General features: G+C 47.7%; 1 protein-coding gene across 2 annotated transcripts in view; it reads right to left on the minus strand.

Moving 5' to 3' along the window:
• The window catches only part of LOC142582994 (ras-related protein Rab-8A-like), a 153,721-nt gene that overhangs the window by 11,833 nt on the left and 121,241 nt on the right, over positions 1-20,647 (minus strand). For both annotated transcript variants that reach the window (XM_075693207.1, XM_075693206.1), the window contains exons 4-5: positions 10,321-10,398; positions 7,276-7,365 (exon numbers count right to left, since the gene is read on the minus strand). In XM_075693207.1, coding sequence (XP_075549322.1) covers positions 7,276-7,365; positions 10,321-10,398 — 168 coding nt within the window. The remainder of the gene's footprint in view (positions 1-7,275; positions 7,366-10,320; positions 10,399-20,647) is intronic.

Genomic DNA, 20,647 nt, shown 5'->3' on the forward strand with positions numbered 1-20,647 from the left:
TTCTGTTGGACGCGTTTCGCGGCCACCTGACCCCGGAGGTAAAGACAAAGCTTCGGAATATCAATAGTGACTTGGTTGTGATTCCGGGTGGCATGACCAGTGCTGCAACCCCTCGACGTTTCAGTCAACACGCCCTTCAAAGCCAATCTCCGACAGGAGTACGAAGAGTGGGTGCGAAACCCTGACGGGAAGAAGACGCCGACGGCAAAGCTGCAGAAAGCGTCCCTATCAACCATCGCAAAGTGGATTTCGGACGCGTGGAAGAGGGTCCAAGTGGACGTTGTGGTCAAATCAGTTAAGAAGTGCTCGATCACAAACAACTTCGACGGAACGGAAGACGACCTGCTGTGGGATACCGAGAACAGCGGTTTAAGCGGTGCGACGAACTCGAGTGGCAGTGATAGTGACTGAGCATTCTACACAAGCGGTGGGTTCACTGTCTGCACCGATTTTTCTTTTGAATGTTTGCAAAATAAAATGTTATTTCTCGCACCCGTCTCGTCGTGATGTCGCAGCGAAAAGAGGAAGGGGGGGGGGGGACATTCTAGATTTTTCGAATCTAAGCACCCCCCTCGCTTTGGGCATCGCGATCGTGAAAAAAAGTGGGTGCATAGAATCGAGTAAATACAGTAGTCCCCTGTCTTTGAAGTTTGCCTACATATTGCCCATGACGCGCCCGTTATGTTCGCCAAATATAAACAGCGTGCCTTTTTTACCGAGGACATCACTGAAACCAAGCAGGAACGTCTTATGATGCATGAACACAGAGGGGATAAAACGACGGTTCAATACTCTGCAACGTTTCCAACTGGACCAGGAACGCAAAAATTTTGTCGCACATTGCACTTACCATGACCCTCCTCCCCTTTCCACGAAATATAAACCTGTTGTAACCTACAGCTATGCCGGGACACTGTGAAGCACAGCTGATATCTGTCACACGCTCTAACACTTGAATAACGTTTTTTTGTGCAAAGACTGTGTTTGATCCATTCGCATTTAACTTCGCACAGAGTTTGCATAGCGCACCACCAATTTTAGCTAAACTTGGTCTTAGTGGCGTTTATAGTTCTGCCGGGGCCGCAGGCTCAATTCTTTCCCACTCGTTAGACACGCTCATAAAACTCTAGAGTTCTTGCATACGTAATTTATTGCGAAAGCCCCAACTACTCATATATTCTGAAATTTACCTACACACCATCCATTACGTAGTCCTTACAGTAGCCAAATATAGTTCAGTGAGGACAGCAGGCGAACCATTATATCACGCATGAAAAAGTAAAGATAAAAAAAAGAGGATTCACTAATTATTCGTAACGCTTCTAAATACGCCAGAAACGTTAAATCTACGCCACACATTGCACTTAACGTACTGCCCATTCCTCCAAAGTATAAAATATCTGAAACGCAGAGTTCTCTTCGGACATTGGGAGACCTAGCTAGTAACAGCAGTGCAATACTTTAGAATACTTGCTCACAATTTTTTTAACGCTGTATTTGATCAACGCGCATTTACCAACGCATAAAAACTTGGAATATTGTTCACCCTGGTGTTCGCAAAATTTGACCTCAGTTGTAGTTATGCCAGCGCAACCGTCTAAGTTTTACAACACTCGTAAAACAGACTAATAACGGTATATGTGGAGCACTTACATGCGTATCCTACTGGAAAAGGCGCACTAAACCAACCATTTGGAACATTGCCTACACGGTACCCATATCCCACCCCTACTTTTCCTGCAGATATAAACAATATGCCTCGTTCAGTTCACCGAGGACACAGGAGAAACAAACAACGAATCTCGTAAGGTGCACAAGAACACGTAGAAAAAGTAATTATCCGCAACATTTGCATTTAAAACAGTAAGCTCAGAGTTTCGCAACGCATTGCGCTTAAAATTCTCCCTATTTGCAATGGAAAACACGGGGAAGGCGGGAGATGGAAATTCAAGACGATGAGAAAAACGAGAACAAGGTCCACTTGTCGAAATGTTGGCTCCCACTTTTACCTTGTTCTCGTTTCATGCCTATTTTCAAGGAATTTCACGTCCGTATTTCATGCTGTTGTTTTAGGAGTCTGGGAAATATTTATGACAGCCTGGAACGCTTTAACGGGTAACTTTCTGCAAAGGCTGTAATGAACCTAGACAGAATAAACATTTATCGCTCGTCAATCATAACAGTGCTTCGTACTTCGAATAAATATGGATACCCGTGTCCCACATAGATTACCGAAAATACATGGGGAAAACAACCAAATTCCGTGTATAACGCATAAAAAGTGGGAGAAGGCGAGTATTCAGTAATTGCTTTCAGGGCACATAAGGAACCTACAAAGTTCAAGTTTTTGGTACACGTCACCAAAAGACGGCCCCCATTTTGCCAAAATATGAAATATTTGCTTTGCTCCTGCCGGGAAACAAGTAATAGTGCAGCTCTTATTTATAAACAGGTTGAAAATGAAATCGACAAAGCCAGAAGTGACACACACTGTTAGAAAAAATTCCAGTTGGTGTTCTATTGGCCTTGAAATGGCGCTGCACGTTCGATCAAAGTCATTTTTACGAACACATTTACGGTCAGTCGTGATTACACAATAAAGTTCGGCGGTTATACCTGTAAGAGGTCTGATTAGATCATCGATGGTGATAAGATACTGAGACTGTAACGTTACATAGGCTATCCCTGGAGGGAGAGTAAATAGTTCCGTCATTTGATAATCCAACGATTTCATGCCGTAAGGCACACCAGTCGTTGGGCGCGGCTGATTATAATACTTTATCCGGACTTCCCCCTCGCCCGCAAGTTAAATGTAGCAAATTGTTTGTGTTTTCAAGTACGGATGTAGCGGTCCCAAAAATGGGCATTATGTAAGTAGCGCAAGCTCTGCCACTTGTTAGGACGCGAACTGCAAAGCGCCAGGCCTTCTACGCAACCAACGCAAGCGTGTATAGCGAACCCCACGTGTCGTCCGTTATACAGCGCGCCCCGAGGAGGCATAAAAGACAATCATCGCTGCCCAAGCAGAGGATACGTAGCAGAGAAAAGAAAAACATTGCTTACGTGGTCACTCTGTTAAGAAAGAAAACTTAGCGTCAGCTGTAGTTCTGTTGGACTTTCTAGTTGCCTACACCACCATGCTTGCACAACTCCCGTGGACTCTAGCGCCAAATTTCCCTCTATAGTAATTTCCATACGAAACTCCACGGTGGCGAGCGGTGACTCCACCGCGTCCGCATAGTACTTTCAATCTAAAGAAAATTTTTGTCCCTATAGAGTGTCTTCCTTTTCCCCAATTTTACACTATTCATCATCATCGTTTCTTCGGGCAGTATGGAACAAATGTCCCTAGTAATTTAGATTTACAGCCACACATCAATGAACCTCGAAAATGGTTCAAAATAAGTCGTTTCCACGTCACACCGTATTCCAAGTCAGCAAATGTTCTTACCACGAACCGAGACAGCGGCGCCCACGAACTGAACCTGTCTTGCACGTGCCGCGCAGCCTCAAATCTAGCACTCGTAAGCGTGCTATAGTCGCCCCGTCTATACACCTTCGCATAGATATAGGGAACACAGACGCTTCATACATCAAGCAGCAACGCTGCCCTCGTTGAGCTGCCACCTCGTGCCCTGCAGCGAGACGCGTGCGGTACAGCGAAGCGTCCGTACCTTCGTACAGGTCAATTCCCTAGGCGGGTTTATTTATTGTTAATGGACAAGACAGCTGCGACCCCACGTAAGTACGTGTGCCTTTGTGTGTCTTTTATCACGTTTATCGGGGTCTGTGTACTGCGATTATCTAAATATACTGCAAATGCTGCACTCTGCAGAAGCACATCATTCGTTTGCTTGTTTTCCAGGCTCTGCCGTTATTGCTGAGAAGCATCTAAAAAAAAAAAAAGCTTTAAGGAAGCAAGAAAAAAAAACAACGAAAAGGAATGAAAGAAAAGGAAATGAAAACTTGCGACAAGTCGAGAACACGGCTAAGGAGTGACACCAATCGACGATGCCTCGCAGTATATATATACCTGCGCGTCCTATCACATGAAAGAAAAAGACCAAATAGCTCGTTCGTTTTCGATTCGCCTCACGCGCTTGAAATAGAGTATATATACACATGCCCGTTTGCACTCGCCCTTTCTTTTCGTTTCTTTTTTTTTTCTTTTCTCTCGCTTTGTCCTTTCCAGAGACCTTCGTGACCCGAACCCTCTGACGTGCTCCTCGTTATCGCCAACCGCGCGTGCTCCATATCAGCGAGTAGGAATGCCAGTCGCGTGCGCCGAGCACGTATAAAAGCACGGCAAACACACGAGCCCCGCGTGCGTGACATTCTTTTTTTTTTTCTTTCCCCGAACGGGTATATCGCCCGTATATCGCGGTGGCCTCGCGCGATTGATGTCAACGCGTGTATAGAAGGGAGGAGCTCTCCTGGTTGTTTTGTACACAGTTATAGTTACGCAATAACTAGCTCCGGATCGATCCGCGTCGGCCGGTGTCAACGACTCCTCGACGCAGGGTTTCGAAAGCGTAGGCCCCGCCGTGTAACGTGGTGCTGATACGTGGGTTGCACGAAGCAGTTGCGTTATTTTCTCTCGGGATAGCCGACCTTCAGTGAACTGTCAACATTGAGCGACAGCCACGTATAGCAACGTGGCTGTCCCCGCACGTGCTATACGATAGTCATCGACTGCCGTTGTGAATAAAGAAGGACTAAATATAAACACTAAGTAACTGTGGATTGTTAGCTGCTATAATTATTTCAGTCCCCTCTAAGCATTTCTTTGGTGGAACAAGATTCCTTATTTTTAGCACCAAATGCCCTTCATTTGTTATTATTCGGACATTACGGTACCGATGAATTCGTCGCGACGTCAAAGATGTCGCGGTGTTGTCATTTTATACTATAATATTGTTTTGTTTGTAAACCTATACACAAGATGTTGGAAGCTTGAGCTTTTATTTTCGAACGCAGAGTGCTGGTCACTTATATTATCAGCCGATTAGCGTTATCAGCTCGCCAGGGCGATGCGAACATCTATGACGTCGCGGGGTGCTTGTGCGAGAATTTCAATGTGGCGCCGCCTGCAGCCTTTTGTTTATGCGTTATTTCGGGTGCACAAAGTTTCCGATGACGGTAAGACGCTCAACTCTTCTCAATTCGTAAAAGTGTAATTCGCCAGTTCGGTTAACTCAGTGTTTTCCCATTAGTGTCAACTTACGCATAGTACCAACCATTTAGAGACGTACAACATATGCGAACAATATTCATAATGATTAATTGCGTTATAATTATCAAGAGAGAGAGATAGAGAGAGAAGCTCGTTATTGAAATGCACAGAATTCGGCCGGCGCACTTATGTAGGCCCGTACTTAACATGCTACTCCGCATATGAAAGGGGATAGGGGACAGAAAAGCCCTAGGCGGAGGAGGGCGGGAAAGGAATAAGAAAAGAAATGTTAAGAACATATAGACCGTTTTTTCGTAGGCGCCGCCATATTGTGAACGCAGTGGCGCCGCCTATGAGCAGCGCCATACTGGCTTGGGTGAAAGCGGTCTTTTGCATGGCAGGTATACGCTCGGCGGTTGGTTCTGGCCATAGCCTCCTCTATTTTAAATAAAGGAGGCTATGTTCTGGCGTTTGTTTTCGCGATCGTGCGGTCTGTTTAGTATGACGTGCGTCTTCTACGTGGTAAACGGTTCTGTGAGACGTGCTGAAGTGGTTTAATGCGTCATGGCCGGAATTTCTGCTTGCGTTGAGGTGGACGGAACACGCAGCGCGATGTGTGAGCGCATATTTGAGCCTATATACAATCAGCCTCGGAGATCAATTGTGTATTTCTGAATGTTCCAATAACTAATGTGACCTTATTGCAGTATTATCCTCTATTTCTAAGCTGCGGTTTAGGAGCCATGAAACATACGCGACGATCGTAACAGCGTGGGTAGCGTTCTGCTACGATAGGAGCTGTGCTGTTTGACAAGTGTTCAAACTGTTCGCTGCAGGTTACATTGCGTGACTACTTAGTTGGATGGATGATGTTTACACCCATGAATAAAACAGTTTTGGGTAGTAATAGCAGCATACCTTACAGTCTGAATTAAGCTTGTCCAGCAAAGCGACCGTTTACGAACTGCGCGAGCGTCCTAAGCAGTAGTAGGTGCTGGATTACAGATATCTTTGCTCTATATAGCGCATGGTCCAAGCATACGGCATCAACGGTTATATATTTATAAACGTTGTGCGGCGTTAGCCCGTTTTCTCTTGCTTTTTAGAGAAAGAGGATGATAACCAATTTTTTTTTCGGTTGTGCTCGTTCAGTTCTCCACGACGCACTCACACGTATTACGAAAATTTTGCGCTCAAAAATAGCCATCGCATTCTTTTTATGCGAACCCTCTCATATATGGCTGTATACAGGGCAAAAAGGCAATGCCCTATCACGCAGCTTATATATGTATCGTGCTGGCTCACCAACCGCAGTGATCGCTGTGTTGAGCAGCGCCATGGGCCCCATGCAGCAAGGCTAGCGTAGACATATGGTAATTTCAAGCAGACTAGACTTGAAAAGCGTGAGAATGATGCCGGTGTATCACAAATATTTGATAGAGCCTACCGCTTAGATGTTTCGTGGTTGCCTTAAGTTGGCCGTGCACGAGCATGCGCTCTTATGTTTAACTCCCTACGCCAATCGATCAGGCAGTGAGCTGATTTACCATGTAATGCTGGTAATACAGAGACGCCGGTTTTGATTGTTGAATTAAAATCTATATAAGCAAAAAGTAAGCAACACATGCACGCACCGCGACTGATAATGCGCGTACACCGCGGCTGATTATGCGCGTCACATTTTTGCGCCCTCAAGACATATTTCTGCCTACAGTAGTTACCGATGCACTGAAAGGCTTCCCTGACGACCTTATATGAACGGACATTGCGTAAATTTCACAAAGTAACATCTAAAACATCGCGAAATCGTTCCGCAGCACGCCACAGCAATACTTTCAAGCAGCGCCGCGCCGGATCGCCCAAGCCAGAGAGGAGGAAAGGCCCTCCGCGCGCCCTATCCTCCTCGCCCGATGAAACGGTCTATATGATCGTTGTATGTACAAGTGAGGCAAAGGTGATGGCGTTCCAACTTTCGCACTGGGTCTATTTGACATCAAACCGTATGTTTACAAGCGGTGCGAACATCTGTCGGACATCAAGCACGACGACTGAACTCTGACTTATAGCGGAGTTCTTATCCGGCAACTGAAGAGGGTTCCCACCTTCTCTCCCCGGTCCTTCTCCACTTGGCGGGCGTGCGTCGCGTCACACTTGTTCCCGACCAGGACTTTGACCACTTCGGGTGACGCGTTCTGAGGGAGAGGATAAGAACGGGGAAAGGGGAGCACAGAGGGTAAACTGAGCAAGAAAACAAGGGCACAAGGGCCACTCTGCGTTCTCACACCATATATATATATGTATATATATACTCCGTCCATTGAGTAAACTTGAGTAAACTATACCAGTGTTACAAGGGTATAAGGGCACAAGTATTGTAACACTGGTATAGTTTAACAGATTCCACTCAAGTGCGGGAAAACTTACATTGGACAGAGCGGCAGGTGCATTAATATTAGACTAAAAGAACACATACATTCGATTAACAAACCGAATGCTCCACATCTAGCGTCACATTGTTTGAATTGCGGTTGTAAACCTTTGTTTGAAGACACAAAAATTCTTTCAAGACACAAAAATTCTTTCAAGACACAAATGCGAAACCACACGAGAAATAATCGAGGCATTCCACATCAAAAGATTAGGAGAGACTTGCGTTAGCCATGCATCTTTGTCTCTGTTAGAATGCGAATTTCAGTATCTTCACAACACGTGTGGTTTATCTGAATTAGTGTCTTTTTGTTGTTGCCTTTTTTGCCTTCCCTACCTCCTGATATGTTTAACTGATGTCTTTATACCTTGCCATGTTCTTATGCTGCGGTTTTCTTGCAATCACACACACACACACACACACACACACACACACACATACATACATATATATATATATATATATATATATGTGTGTGTGTTTGTGTGTGTGTGTGTGTGTGTGTGTGTGTGTGTGTGTGTGTGTGTGTGTGTGTGTGTGTGTGTGTGTGTGTGTGTGTGTGTGTGTGTGTGTGTGTGTGTGTGTTCTTTGTTTCAATAAAAATTTAGTTCAGAGTTGGCGCTCGTCCTGTCTGCCTCTAGTCTGTGTCCGTGTCCCTTCGCGCTACAATCCAAGATCCTATATATTTCGTTCACTGCAATACCCTTAATACATCTGCCACTAGGCAAGACAGCTCGCGACGCAGCTGGGTTGCCATCCCGGTACAGCTTGTTTGGATGACCATTAGCTGCGCCTCCCTTCCATACCATAGGCTGCGCGTTCCGCCTACATAGCAAACGCAAGGGCAAGTGTTGCAATGACGACGGTGTGCGGTATAACTTTATGGTAACCCTGTCTGTATGCGGCATACCGCCATCGCTAACGTCACTAGCCTATAAGCAGGCCACGATTACATGTAGCAGATGTAGCATAATGGTAGCCGACGTGACCGAACGCTTTCCTTTTCCGTTCTTCAGCCTAATTAATCGAAATCTGCAATAATCGAACATTTTTTTTTTCAGTCTTTGATTCCGACGAACCACAGCGGCTACATCCCTAGACTGAGGCGCGAGCTCCCGACGCCACCGTTTGGGTTCTCCCGACTTCACGAGCACCGTGATGCAAGAGAGACTGACTCGCCCTCTTTGCGAACAACGTTTCAGTGTGTTCGTCCTCGATCCTCTTTACCGGCACCGCGAGCCCAAAGAAACGCCGCGACCAAGCAGCTTTCGGGCGACAGCACCTTCAATGCAGCGGGTGACGCCGAACGTGGGCCTCCCCCGCTATGTAGGGGGCGCGGGGAGGAGTTTTGTCAAGCAAATCCCGGGCTGAATGCGACTATAAGCCTCACGCACGAGCCGGAATGCGGATCGGCCCTCGTAATGCTAAGAGGATTGCCGAGCCGCGACCAGAGCCTCTATCGCGGCGGCGGTGCAGATCACAGGAAAGGCTGCTCACAACACGCGCCGCGACGAGAAAGAAAGCGCGAGCGGAAGATCAACAGCAATCAGTCCCCCGGCGCCTATGCCGAGGTTTGCGGCCGCTCGAAGGCGCGCCTCCGACATTGCGTCCCCGTGCAGACATTCCTGTTGGGACGTGTTGCAGTTCCCGCGTCAAAGGGACGCTATATATAAAAGCAGAAACACTGCACGAGTTTAGCCTGATAAAGTTCCTTTTCTTTTTCTACCAGAACGACAGTTTCGTTAATTTCGGAGTAATATACGTTGATTATTGTACAAAGTAAAATAAAAGCCGATCTTGCATTTCTGGAATTTTGCGCCGAACCGTCTAACGCCGGTACGTCAGCGTATTTTTTTGTCGTGAGTTTTTTTTTTCGTATTTATAGACAGTTGTCGCTCAGAAAACGTTCTTGAAGCTAGCTAAATTTTTTTTCTTTGGCTCTTCCAGAATACAACACGTTCGATCTTTACCGAAAAACAATAACTGTGCCTGAGCGGACAGCTTAAATATCGACGACGTCACGGCGAACTGGCGAGGGAACTTCAAGGCGTCGTCGACGCCCGTCTCCCATTTTTGCGTCTTATGACTACCACGCTTCTTCCCCAATTCTTTCTTTCTTTCTTTCTTTCTTTCTATCTTTCTTTCTTTCTTGTATTGCAGTAGACTAAGTAACTAATACGGCTAAAATATTTTTTCTATCTAGTGTCTCGTTAAGGGCTACATCCTTGTACAACATCGATTCTGCGCGTCGCCCCTCGATCAGACTTGGTGCGATTCTGTTTGAACCGAGCACACAAGCGCCAACGTAGGATTAAGGGCATGAAAGGTTACATTAGGATAAGACTTGGGCTAGCAAAGGTTGTTCCAAAGAGTCTGAGTGCATGATATAACACTGCTTAGGATTGCTATACATACATAATTCCTATTTAGGGTGAGTCACAGATAGTCCGAAAGTGAACTGGGAGGCCTATACGACGTTTCGAAACGCCTTCTTGGAAACGTTTAAAACGACCTCGCGCATAACCTTCTTCTCTGCGATAGCACGGCACCTGGACAGCTCTCCGTTTGACACAAAGAATACATGACTTAAAAAAAAAATCCACCTACGTGTCCTTAGGGCGAAATAATGAACCAATTGTGACAACGATGCTGCACTGTGCGAGCCACACTTTACAGCAAATATAGAACACCAAAAACTAAGACAGGGTTTTGCGCTTACCTCTTCGATATTCCTGAACCAGTAGGACAGGTGGTTGAACGAGTCCATGTTTGTGACGTCGTACATAATTAAAATGCCCTGAAAAAGCCGGGAAAACAATGTGACTGTGCGGTCGTATTATACAGTTAAGAACCGCTTAGATAAAATAACCGCAATCTTCGCAGACAGAAAGCATTTAGCCTAAGCACTGAACTCATGATACCCAGTTTGTCATATTATAATGCTACCGCTCCCAGCTCCATAGCATCATAGCAGCTTCACACGTACGCAGTTATTAACGAGCTGTAAAATTAGTTGACGCAAGCGGCTTAACGTACTCAAGAGACTAGCTTCAGCACAAATGCGCAAGTGCGCAACCAAAACTACCCGCAAGTTATTGTGTACGCCGGACCGATTGCGTCGCTTATTATGTACAGGGCCATTATTTCTTTGCAAAAAATTGCAGGTCCGGTAAGTGACAAAGAATGGAAACAAGCACGTGTCCTGAGACTCCAAAGAAGCTTTCTAAAAAAACTCAGCACGCTCAATTTCCGTTCCATACGGAAACTGGAAGCGCCTTTCAACGGCTAGGGTAACGCTCTTTGACTCCCCAGAAACACATCTTAACGGAACGAGCACTTCAGCGCGCTCCGTGGCGGCTGCACTATACTAAAAGCAACACACAGTCCCCAAGAGATTACACCCGAGATGAGTTATCTATGTTCAAAGTTCACGGACGGCGTGAAATAAAAGGAAGGCCAGATACCGAGGCGGCACGTCGCAAGCCAGCGGCTCGGAAAACGAGGCAGGCGTCTCAAGTGCGCTCACTCTTAATACCGAGCGCGTGCGCGTATGCGGTCAGCCCAACACAGGTACAGTACGCGAGCGCGGCGTTTCCTTTTTCCATGTCATCAAAGAGAGCGACCAACCCCGAACGGTTTCCCCGAAGCGCGCAGAAGCTCATTCAGCTGGGGCAATTAGGCCGGCCCGTACACAAAGAAGGGACGGTCGACGGCTCGCAAGAGCGGTGCCGTTTCTTGAACGAGGCGATGCCTCACAATGTCCCACTGCACGCGCGTGCATGCTCGTCTTAACGCACTCGATGGCTTCGCTTCCGTGCTCATCGGAGCGTTCCGCCTTCCGGGTCCATCACGTAACAGCACGAGCGCAAGCGTCTGTGTAAGGGCGGTATTTAGCACCAGCCTCGGGCGCAACAACTTGTCTTGCTCCGTCATCGTGTGTGTATACACCCAAGGGAGCGCGTAACAGAACGCGGAGGCAATAAAGACGCTCCATACGCCTTCGGCAATGTGCACACATACTCAAGAGCCTGCGCATTACACGGTTAACGCCGCACGTGGGAACTATAAATTCTCGAAGCGCCGAAAGCCGCAGAGTCAGCGCACAAGCGTCTCCTTACACGCGCCGTACTCACAGTCGTGCCGCCACTGGCCGGGACGGATTGGGCGGTACGGTGTCTCGCTTCTTGGGTATGGCGCATGCGCTTTGTAGTTATAGGGTCCGGCTATAGCCGGAACCTTTTATCCGAGCTTGCAGTGCGAGTCGCTCCGCCTGACGGCGTCTCGCGATGAGCGATGAGCAAACGTTTACAAAGAGCTTTCAAGCAGGGCTTGTTGTACAGTTGGAAACCCTTTGTTCCCCCATGTACGGTGCACGCCTAACTGCTCCTGTATTTTTGTTCAGTTACATTGTCGCTTCACGTGTTTGTAAGAAGACCGTATACCACACTATTGGCGGCAAGGAGTTACGGAGTCGCCATCTATCGGAAGCGCCTCGCTGGCGTAGTATGAGGGATCACGTGGCGCGCTCCTCATAGGTTTTGCTGTCAGCGCTCACTGAAAACACCACGCGCGAGCTCTCCCGGACATTTCTGTAAGTACTTTCGAAACGAGAGAAGTTTCTTACTGTCTAAATAATAATCTTGGGCAAACTGAAAGCACACAATCGTTTACAGACGCTATCTCTTTACCGAATACGTACAGTGAACGCCACTGCGCGCGGTCGCCGCGATGGAGTCTCCCGAACCGACTTCTTGCGTGAAAGGTAGGTAAACGCTGAGAGCAAACTATCTGAAATATGTTCTTATACTGTTTGTCTAACTAAATGGAGCGTAACAGAATGAAGCCTCAATGCAGCGATCGCGCAGATTCGCAGCGACCGACTGCGCGTCTGCATGCTTGTCCGCGCACTGTTTAGCTTTCTCCGCGCGTGCGTTTTCGCACCGTGCCATGAGCTTTAGGCCGCAGAATATGAGCATTTGACAGTATGCAAGCAACCGTTGTTGCGTGGGCGCTATCAGAGCTGTTCAAAAATAATTTCATTGTAGAGACTTCTACGCCTACGGGGACTGTGATGTGCCGTCGCGATGATTCAACCTTTCTTTTTCTTCTAAATTCTTTGACCTTTCAATACTATTTCTCGAGTTGCGTCGCACTATATGTTTATCGGTGTTCTCAGCGTGCAATTCCCCGCTGCTCCTTTTTTATAATCCAGTGCATTAATTCATAACACAAACATGACCATAGGCCATGCTTTCTTTAAATGTGCTTCTTACCGCTGCCTTTCCACTCCACTAAACTTGCCAGTTTCTATAGCATCGACAAGTTCATAGACCAAACCGTCATGGCATTAGTCGGGCAGCGGACTCGGGCGAGCGTCTCAGTGCGCGTTTTCAGAACATCGCAGACCGGGCGCCGTAGCAGAAATCTTCCTCGCGTCTGTGCTTGCTGCATACCCGAGTTGTAGCCGATGACTGTTTGCCGGTTTTATGTTTCGCGAGCCAAGCTTCACACAGCTTCTTGTCCTGCGGCTACGTGTGAATAAGGCTGGCAGCGTGCTCCGTTGCGTGCGTCCGGCATTGCGGCACCGAGCAGTAGCCTACCATGTTGTGCGCCTTCAAAGGCAGCCACTACCTATTGTAGTGCTTTCAAGCGTTGTAAAGGAGACACTCGAAGCGGGAAAATCTCGCCACTAAATGAGGAACGCAGCGTACGAGGGAATTTAAACTCGTTTTCAGCTCGCTTCGGCGCGCCCGAAGCAGCCGACGCGGCCGCTATGTCCACGTGATCCCTCCTAGCACGTCACGCCGACGGTGGCGCCAGCTTTTCCAGTGGTGGAGCTCGAGGCCAATAGCGAGAGAGTTCCATGTTGACGCGAGGTGGTCAGCCGTGGGTTACGGAGAGAAAAATAATAATTATAGTAGTTAAGTTGTTGTGGGCACTTCCCTGTGGATTTATGAAAGCAGCCGGGAAACAGCGCATTCACGTGAAGCACGCGCGCGCGTCGCGTGCCCTGACATGCGCGAAGAATAACGCGTGACTGTGCCAACGGAATTGATTTAAATAAGACGCTCGCGCAGGCGCGGGAAATAGCAGCAATTATGGGTAACGCATCCGAGCACATAGTGAGTTGGTTAACGTCGGTTTAAGAACGCACGGATGCGTTTATACCACAAACTACACCCCCTCCCATAGCCGAACATCCTCCTTGACGCCCACCGTGGTTGCTTAGTGGCCGTACGGCGTTGCGCTGCTAGGCACGAGGTCGCGGGATCCAATCCAGACCGCGGCGGTCGCAAATGCTGAAACGCTCATGCACCGTGCATTGGGTGCACGTTAAATATCTCGCGGTGATCGAAATTAATCCGGAGTCGCCCGCTACAGCGTGCCTCATAATCGGATCGCGTTGTTGGCAAGTAAAAACCCTTTTTTTTTTTTTAATTCTCCTTGACAAGCAACATCGTGACATGACAAGGGAAATTCTAGCATCGAGTCGCAGTCTCGTATCTCGGAGGAGAGCTTTAGGCAAGTGTCTGTCTCTCATTCCTGTCACAGCGTGCTTACGAGTGAAACATGTCCTTCGTCGTTCTGCGAGTACACGGATGCTATTAAGGCATAATCATTCGTGGTATATACATAGAGCTAAGGCAGCGCGCCGACCTCTTCGCGTGTCCTGACGTCGTGATAAACTGTCTTAATTGCTCTTATTCTTGCAATCGCTGAGGCTGCCACAACGAGCACGTCCAAAGGAAGCTCGCGAAACGCTCCCGTTTATTTATATTTAGTTTTGCCAGCACAGACGTGCTAGAATGCAGAGGGAAGCCCCACCGAGCTTCCAGGTTACCCCTCCGATCCCGGATCCGCCATTAAAGTAGTACGCTTGAAGCACATGCTTGGCAGATCGGCTGGTTCAATTTCGCCGCAAACAACACCACCGTGTAAAAACATTGTGAGCCAGTCAGCAGATATTCATGTAGCCGTTGTGATAGTGGGAAGCAGTACGGAACGTCGTTCAAAGCACGTGCAGGGAACGCTTTCACGTGATCGCAAGAGTGCATACGCGCCATTTACAGCAATGCAAAAATTTGTGCGTCGCATCGCATTGCCTGCGCGTCGCATTCATGCAAACAGCGGCAATCTGCCAGGAAGGCGAATCGCTTTGAGGGAGAGAGGCGGCTGACCCCGTGTGCTCTCCTCCACTCACTGGCGGAACGCATATCGCCGGAATGTTGAGATGGGCGAATATTCGAAGTTTTGAATACGAATCGAGTACTATACGCTAAATATTCGAATTCGTGTTCGAAAAGAAACTATTCGCTATTTCCGAATGTTCTAATGTAACCAAATATTCTGCAACAACTGAATATTTAAAGTCTGGTTACTCTTCTTCGTCTTCTAAACAAAGTATCGCAAATTATCAAAAGTGAGACAGCAAAACGGATGATGATGATCAAGATTGATGATAGTTTATTTAGTGCTTTTTTTTTGAAAGCTGGTCATACAGCACGCAGTCATTCTTTCTTAGAAAGCTTGTTTGCGACTAAGGTCTGAACAATTATGCAGAGGTTCTTCGTGCTGTTTTTTACGTGACATTTAATGATCTTGCGTTTAAAATTGATCGTTTGTCCCTGATAGTTAACTGTCCTTTTTACACCAGCCCACGGGCGTGGCACCTAATTATACTGAAGTAAGTATTCCAGTTGTGAATATACGCGTCTGCGTTTGACTATTCGTATTCTATTCGTATTCGAGAAAGTTGATATTAGCCCACCTCCACAGGAAACTGGTTCCATCCTGTTTCGGACGAAGTGGCTGTACTACATGTAAACACTGTCGCTTAGACACTGTCGTCCGTGATGTGCTAAAAAAATTGCGGCACGGAAAGGTCGCATTCATGTGTCCACCTTCTCTGCGTCCTTGTCTATCGTGCGCGCTACAGATTTCACCACGAATACACTGTATGTATACAAGTGCAGGATTCGCCAAGAGCATTCAGACAGTGTGCATGCGACCAGCGCTATGACCGGGGGCAGTGCGGTGGAGCCTTTGTGGCATAGTTTAGTAACGTCTGCTGCCGGGCTAGTTGGTAACGGCTTTTAGAAATGGTTTTAGGCGCCTGTCCGTGTCTTATTTCTTGCGCCTAAAACCATTACTAAAAACATTTGCGGCCCTTTGCTGGCGTTCCGAAAACTCTTAAGATAATCAAACAATTGTCAACTTATGCTGATTTCTCGGCGGAGTAGAGGAACACTTCAAATACCAGAGACTACAGACGGCGAGAGAAGGCATGTGGTGCCCCATCCTGCGTCAATGCTCCGAACTAAATTCACTCTGATATCCAGCCCATTTTGGAACGTATTTTGGAACGCTTCACAGCCCTTGAGAGCCAAAATATTTAAAGCTTCCATTCCCGGGCGATTGACTCCGTTATGTAAAAACTACACTGAGATCATAAACTTGGGTAGCCTATACGCAGTGCTTCGACCCAGGAGCGCGATATATCCCCTGCCTATACATCACCTCTTGTCCTTTATTCCTCCTCATCGTCATTCCGCGCATGTAGGCCAGTAAACGTTCCGAATATACCTTTTTTTTTTTCTGTGACTCTTCTGCTCTTTGTCACAGCATGCACTGGGAGTGCCTTATAGGAGGCCCAAGCACACGCAGCTCGTCGGCAGTTTCGCTGACGAAGAACGTGACTCACGTATTCTTCGGTTGACCATAGAATTCTGCGTGTGCGCTTGATTTCTAATCCGGAACGAAGGGCTCGCAGTCACGATGAAGCCCACTATACCGCAGAGGCGCTGGCTTTACCGTTGATCGAAGCACCGGGCTTCGACCAGGAAGAAGCTGTGTGTACTGTTACGTGCATGCATTTAGGCTTCCACTGCACTGCCGCTCGCTCTTATCGGACATATTTAGAGTGGCGAGGCTGATCACCGCGACGTTATTCTACCGCGGAGACCGCGACTGATGCTGTTTTCGCCGCCGCTGTGTCGCAAGGCCTCGCTAAGATTTGCTGCTTTTTTCGGCCCGCTCGGCTCTGCGCCGACCACTGACGTGCTATTTGGAAGAAAGGCATATGCAGAAGCGGCAAACTTAGTATTCGATCGTTTTCAATTTTCGTACCGCGAAGCTCAAGGCGCTGTTTGCGGCAACGGCGTTTCACTGTCTGTTTGTGCTTCCGCAAAGAGGAAAACGTAACGGTAACGAACAGAATTTAGAGAACGGCGCTTTGCGGGACCTGATGGTTTACTGATATTCGTCGAGCAAAAGTACAGCTCTGAACCAGCGCCGAAAAAAAAAGAAAATCTGGAAGGCAGTAGAACCGCCCTAGCACGTACAGTATATAGTTTTCATGAGTACCGATACCACGTGGTGGTGGTGGTCGTTTTTGGAACGCATTGCCTTTCTTTTCCTAACGCACGCAGATCTATTTTCGACAAGCATTGATGCACTGATTACATGCGCAGTGCGCACGAACAGGCTATAGTTACTTTTTATCGAACGTACTTCCTGCCTCCCTCTCTCTGCTATATCCTAGATAAGAAATAGTAGGTAGCAGGAAGTGCTGCTCGTTGCTGCTCGTTCATATAGCTGCGAAACAAGTAAGTGGTAAACTTAGCGCCTGAAGTCTCACTCGCGGTGGCAAGATGTCCCGGATTCTACAGACGAAGACCACTCGCTTTTCGAGAGGAACGAGGACTTTCGCTAAAGAAAGAGAAAGAAAAGAAATAAATGAAGGAAGATACGCCCGTAAAAAAAGAAAAGAAGAAGAAGTGGGGCGACGCCCGATGTGACCGCACCGCTTCACTTATAGATAATCAACCTTAACTCACTTAGTTTGAACTCATACAGGATATACAGGATACAGGAACAGCATCGCGCCATCAGATCAGTCCTTGTCTTGAACCGCCGAGCGGACCGAAAAAAGCAGCAAATCTTAGCGAGGCCTTGCGACACAGCGGCGGCGAAAACAGTATCAGTCGCGGTCTCCGCGGTAGAATAACGTCGCGGTGATCAGCCTCGCCACTCTAAATATGTCCGATAAGAGCGAGCGGCAGTGCAGTGGAAGCCTAAATGCGTGCACATAACAGTACACACAGCTTCCTCCTGGTCTCCCCTCGTTTCTTCTTGTACTTTGTTTTTTCGTCCTTTCTTGATGACCGCTGAGCATCCGGTTCTCCGAAGACGCTTGCGTCTGCGCCTCCCTCGCCGCACCGGACGAGGTCTATACATAGCGCCCTCGTGGTACCGTTATCGCGACTTTTCGCTGCCCGTCCGAGCGTCGCAGACGTGCGCGCTACAGGGCGTGGCGTCGCTCGGCAGTGTGCAGGAAAGCGAATCTTATCGGCGGAAATGACGCCCCGGCCGGAGCCGCTGCCAGCGGCGTAATGTGGTCCCTCGTCCATTGTCACCTGGACGAGAGTTGCCTCGTCGACGTCGTCGGCGTGCCCCGGGCGGGGAAGGAATCACCACGAGCGCTCACTCGAACGGCGGGCCCACTTACTGAGCGAGAGAGAGAGAGAGAGAGAGAGAGAGAGAGATGAGCTGTTGTCGAGTTCCACCCACGATACGGAAGCCTTGCCGTCGACTTTGCGTCTTTCTCTTTCTTGTTCTCCTTCCCATTCCTTTTTTTTTCTTTCCTCTCTTCTGTTCAGAGACGACGAGATTAGCGCGAGTCAATGTTCTGCTCGTGCAACGTGCTCCTACCTTCAAACACGTGTTTACGACGAAGGAAATACGTTGGCATGGAAATACATGCACGAAAGGTAGCACATCCTGATTCTGCCTGCCTAAGAGTATACACCCGCCGTGGTTGCTCAGTGGCTATGGTGTTATGCTGCTGAGCACGAGGTCGCGGGATCGAATCCCGGCCACGGCGGCCGCATTTCGATGGGGGCGAAATGCGAAAACACCCGTGTGCTTAGATTTAGGTGCACGTTAAAGAACCCCAGGTGGTCAAAATTTCCGGAGTCCTCCACTACGGCGTGCCTCATAATCAGAAAGTGGTTTTGGCACGTAAAACTCCAAATATTATTATGCCTAAGAGTATGTATGTATGTATGTATGTATGTATGTATGTATGTATGTAGATGATATAAAGAAATCAGGAAATGTACAGACATAATATACAGTCATCTGACGCGAGACAATGTCAGTAGAGATCGCTGGGAGAGGACTTCTTCATGCAGTAGACACAGTTTGGTCTAAATATGATGATGACGGCGGCGACGTCATGTATGCGTGTGTTCGTGTACGCATGCTCACACAAATAAAAAAGCAGAAATTGGCCGAAGCTATCGGTGGATCACTGTCAAAGTCAAGCGATTTCTTTCCAGCACAACTGCTGAGGTATGCTGCTGAGGATGCACGGCCTTAGCATCGACCCGCATTACAAACCCTTCCGAGAGCACATATGGGGCGATCATTATTGGGTGTCACAGAATTTATTTTAAAAAATCGTCTGTTGCAGATAACATAATTGTAGTCCTTGAGCTGGATTATTCAGAGGCGGACATTCCTTGCACAAAAATTCGAAACACATATTCAACTAATTAACAAAAGATCACGAATTAACATCTTAATTATTTACCTTACGGCATATATTCCAATTTATGAATTGTGGCCGATAAGCTTGCAAGACGTATCCACTTGGAATGAATTTCCAGACTGACACCAGGTTTGGAGATATGCGCCATTGAAAACTCGAGGTAAAAATGCACTGTTGGTCCACTTCTTGAATAAAGCGCTCCTTTATGCACTGGAGCACAAAAGTAGCTGGAACGCTAATGTATTTCGTCCCCTATATTGGGAAAATATATCCCGAAATTGGTGTCATCTTGGTCATTCATTTCAAGTGGATACGTCTTGCGAACTCACCGGCTACAATTCGTAAATTGCAGTGTGCCCCGTGAAGGAAATAATTAAGACAATGAGTGAATTGTCGTTAATTCGTTGAATATGTGTTTCGAATTCTCTTGCTATAGTAATGTCCGCTTCTAAACGGATAATCCAGCTCAAGGACAAGAGTTGCGCTACCTGGCACAGGCGGCTTTTAAAAATACCGTAAGACTTAAAAAAACGATCACCCCGTGTATCGTGTACTAATATCATGATCGGCACACCAAGTCACCACCTTTGATTACACTGTCTCCAGGATTAGCCCAGTTTATTCTGCCAGACAACCGTCCGCGCAAAAGTCGGAGGAATGGCAGAATGAGAAAGGTTCGCTTTAACAAACAGAGCTCTAGTTCCCATTCGACAATCAGCGAACCTACTGAGAGCGTCTCGGTGTGACTAGTACGAGTAAGTGAAAAAGGCATAGGCTCCGACATTGGGCAGCTGGAGCGAAAGAGAGTATTCAGAAGCTATAGATGTAGCGTATATGGTGAGGGAATCACTTCTGTTGTTTATTTTTCTAACCGTCTCGGAGCGCAAACTGTTCAACATACCGCCTTGTATCTGGGTGTGGCCGGCATGTCGCATATCCTAAAGCAGAACGTGCGTGGCACCGAGCACACACGTGCAGCGGTATAGCGACGTCGACCTTGAGCCCGGCTGTCGTTCTTGGCGCGCGTGTGCATAAGCGATCGGCGCATCCTACTTTTTTGGACGGGACCGATGCGTCCCACTTTCGTCGCCGCATCGCCTTCCTATATGCCATTACTTGCAGCTGCTGCTCGACGGGCCCGATAAAACAAAACAAAACACATTTGCGTATTCTGGGACCGTGCGAACGACGTGAATTCCACTCCTCTTCGCTACGCATCGCAGATATATAGTTCCGGCTTCCGAGCTTATTCCAGCCAAAGCCCTTGACGCCACTTACGTCGCTTATTGAGTCTGAGGTCGCGCTAAATTTTCAGCACTCAAGCCTGTTAAGATCGCCAGGTGCGTTCCTGTCTGGCGACAACGTACGCAGTCGGCGTCAAAAGTTTCAGGTCCGCGGGATCTGAGAAAACGCCGAACTTGCGAACCGTCTGCGACCATAACAGTAAGACCGTACGACACTATGTGGTTCGCATATGGTAATACAGGCTGGGAAT

The sequence above is a fragment of the Dermacentor variabilis genome, chromosome 5 (genome assembly GCF_050947875.1).
Source record: "Dermacentor variabilis isolate Ectoservices chromosome 5, ASM5094787v1, whole genome shotgun sequence".
NCBI classification, from domain to species: domain Eukaryota; kingdom Metazoa; phylum Arthropoda; class Arachnida; order Ixodida; family Ixodidae; genus Dermacentor; species Dermacentor variabilis.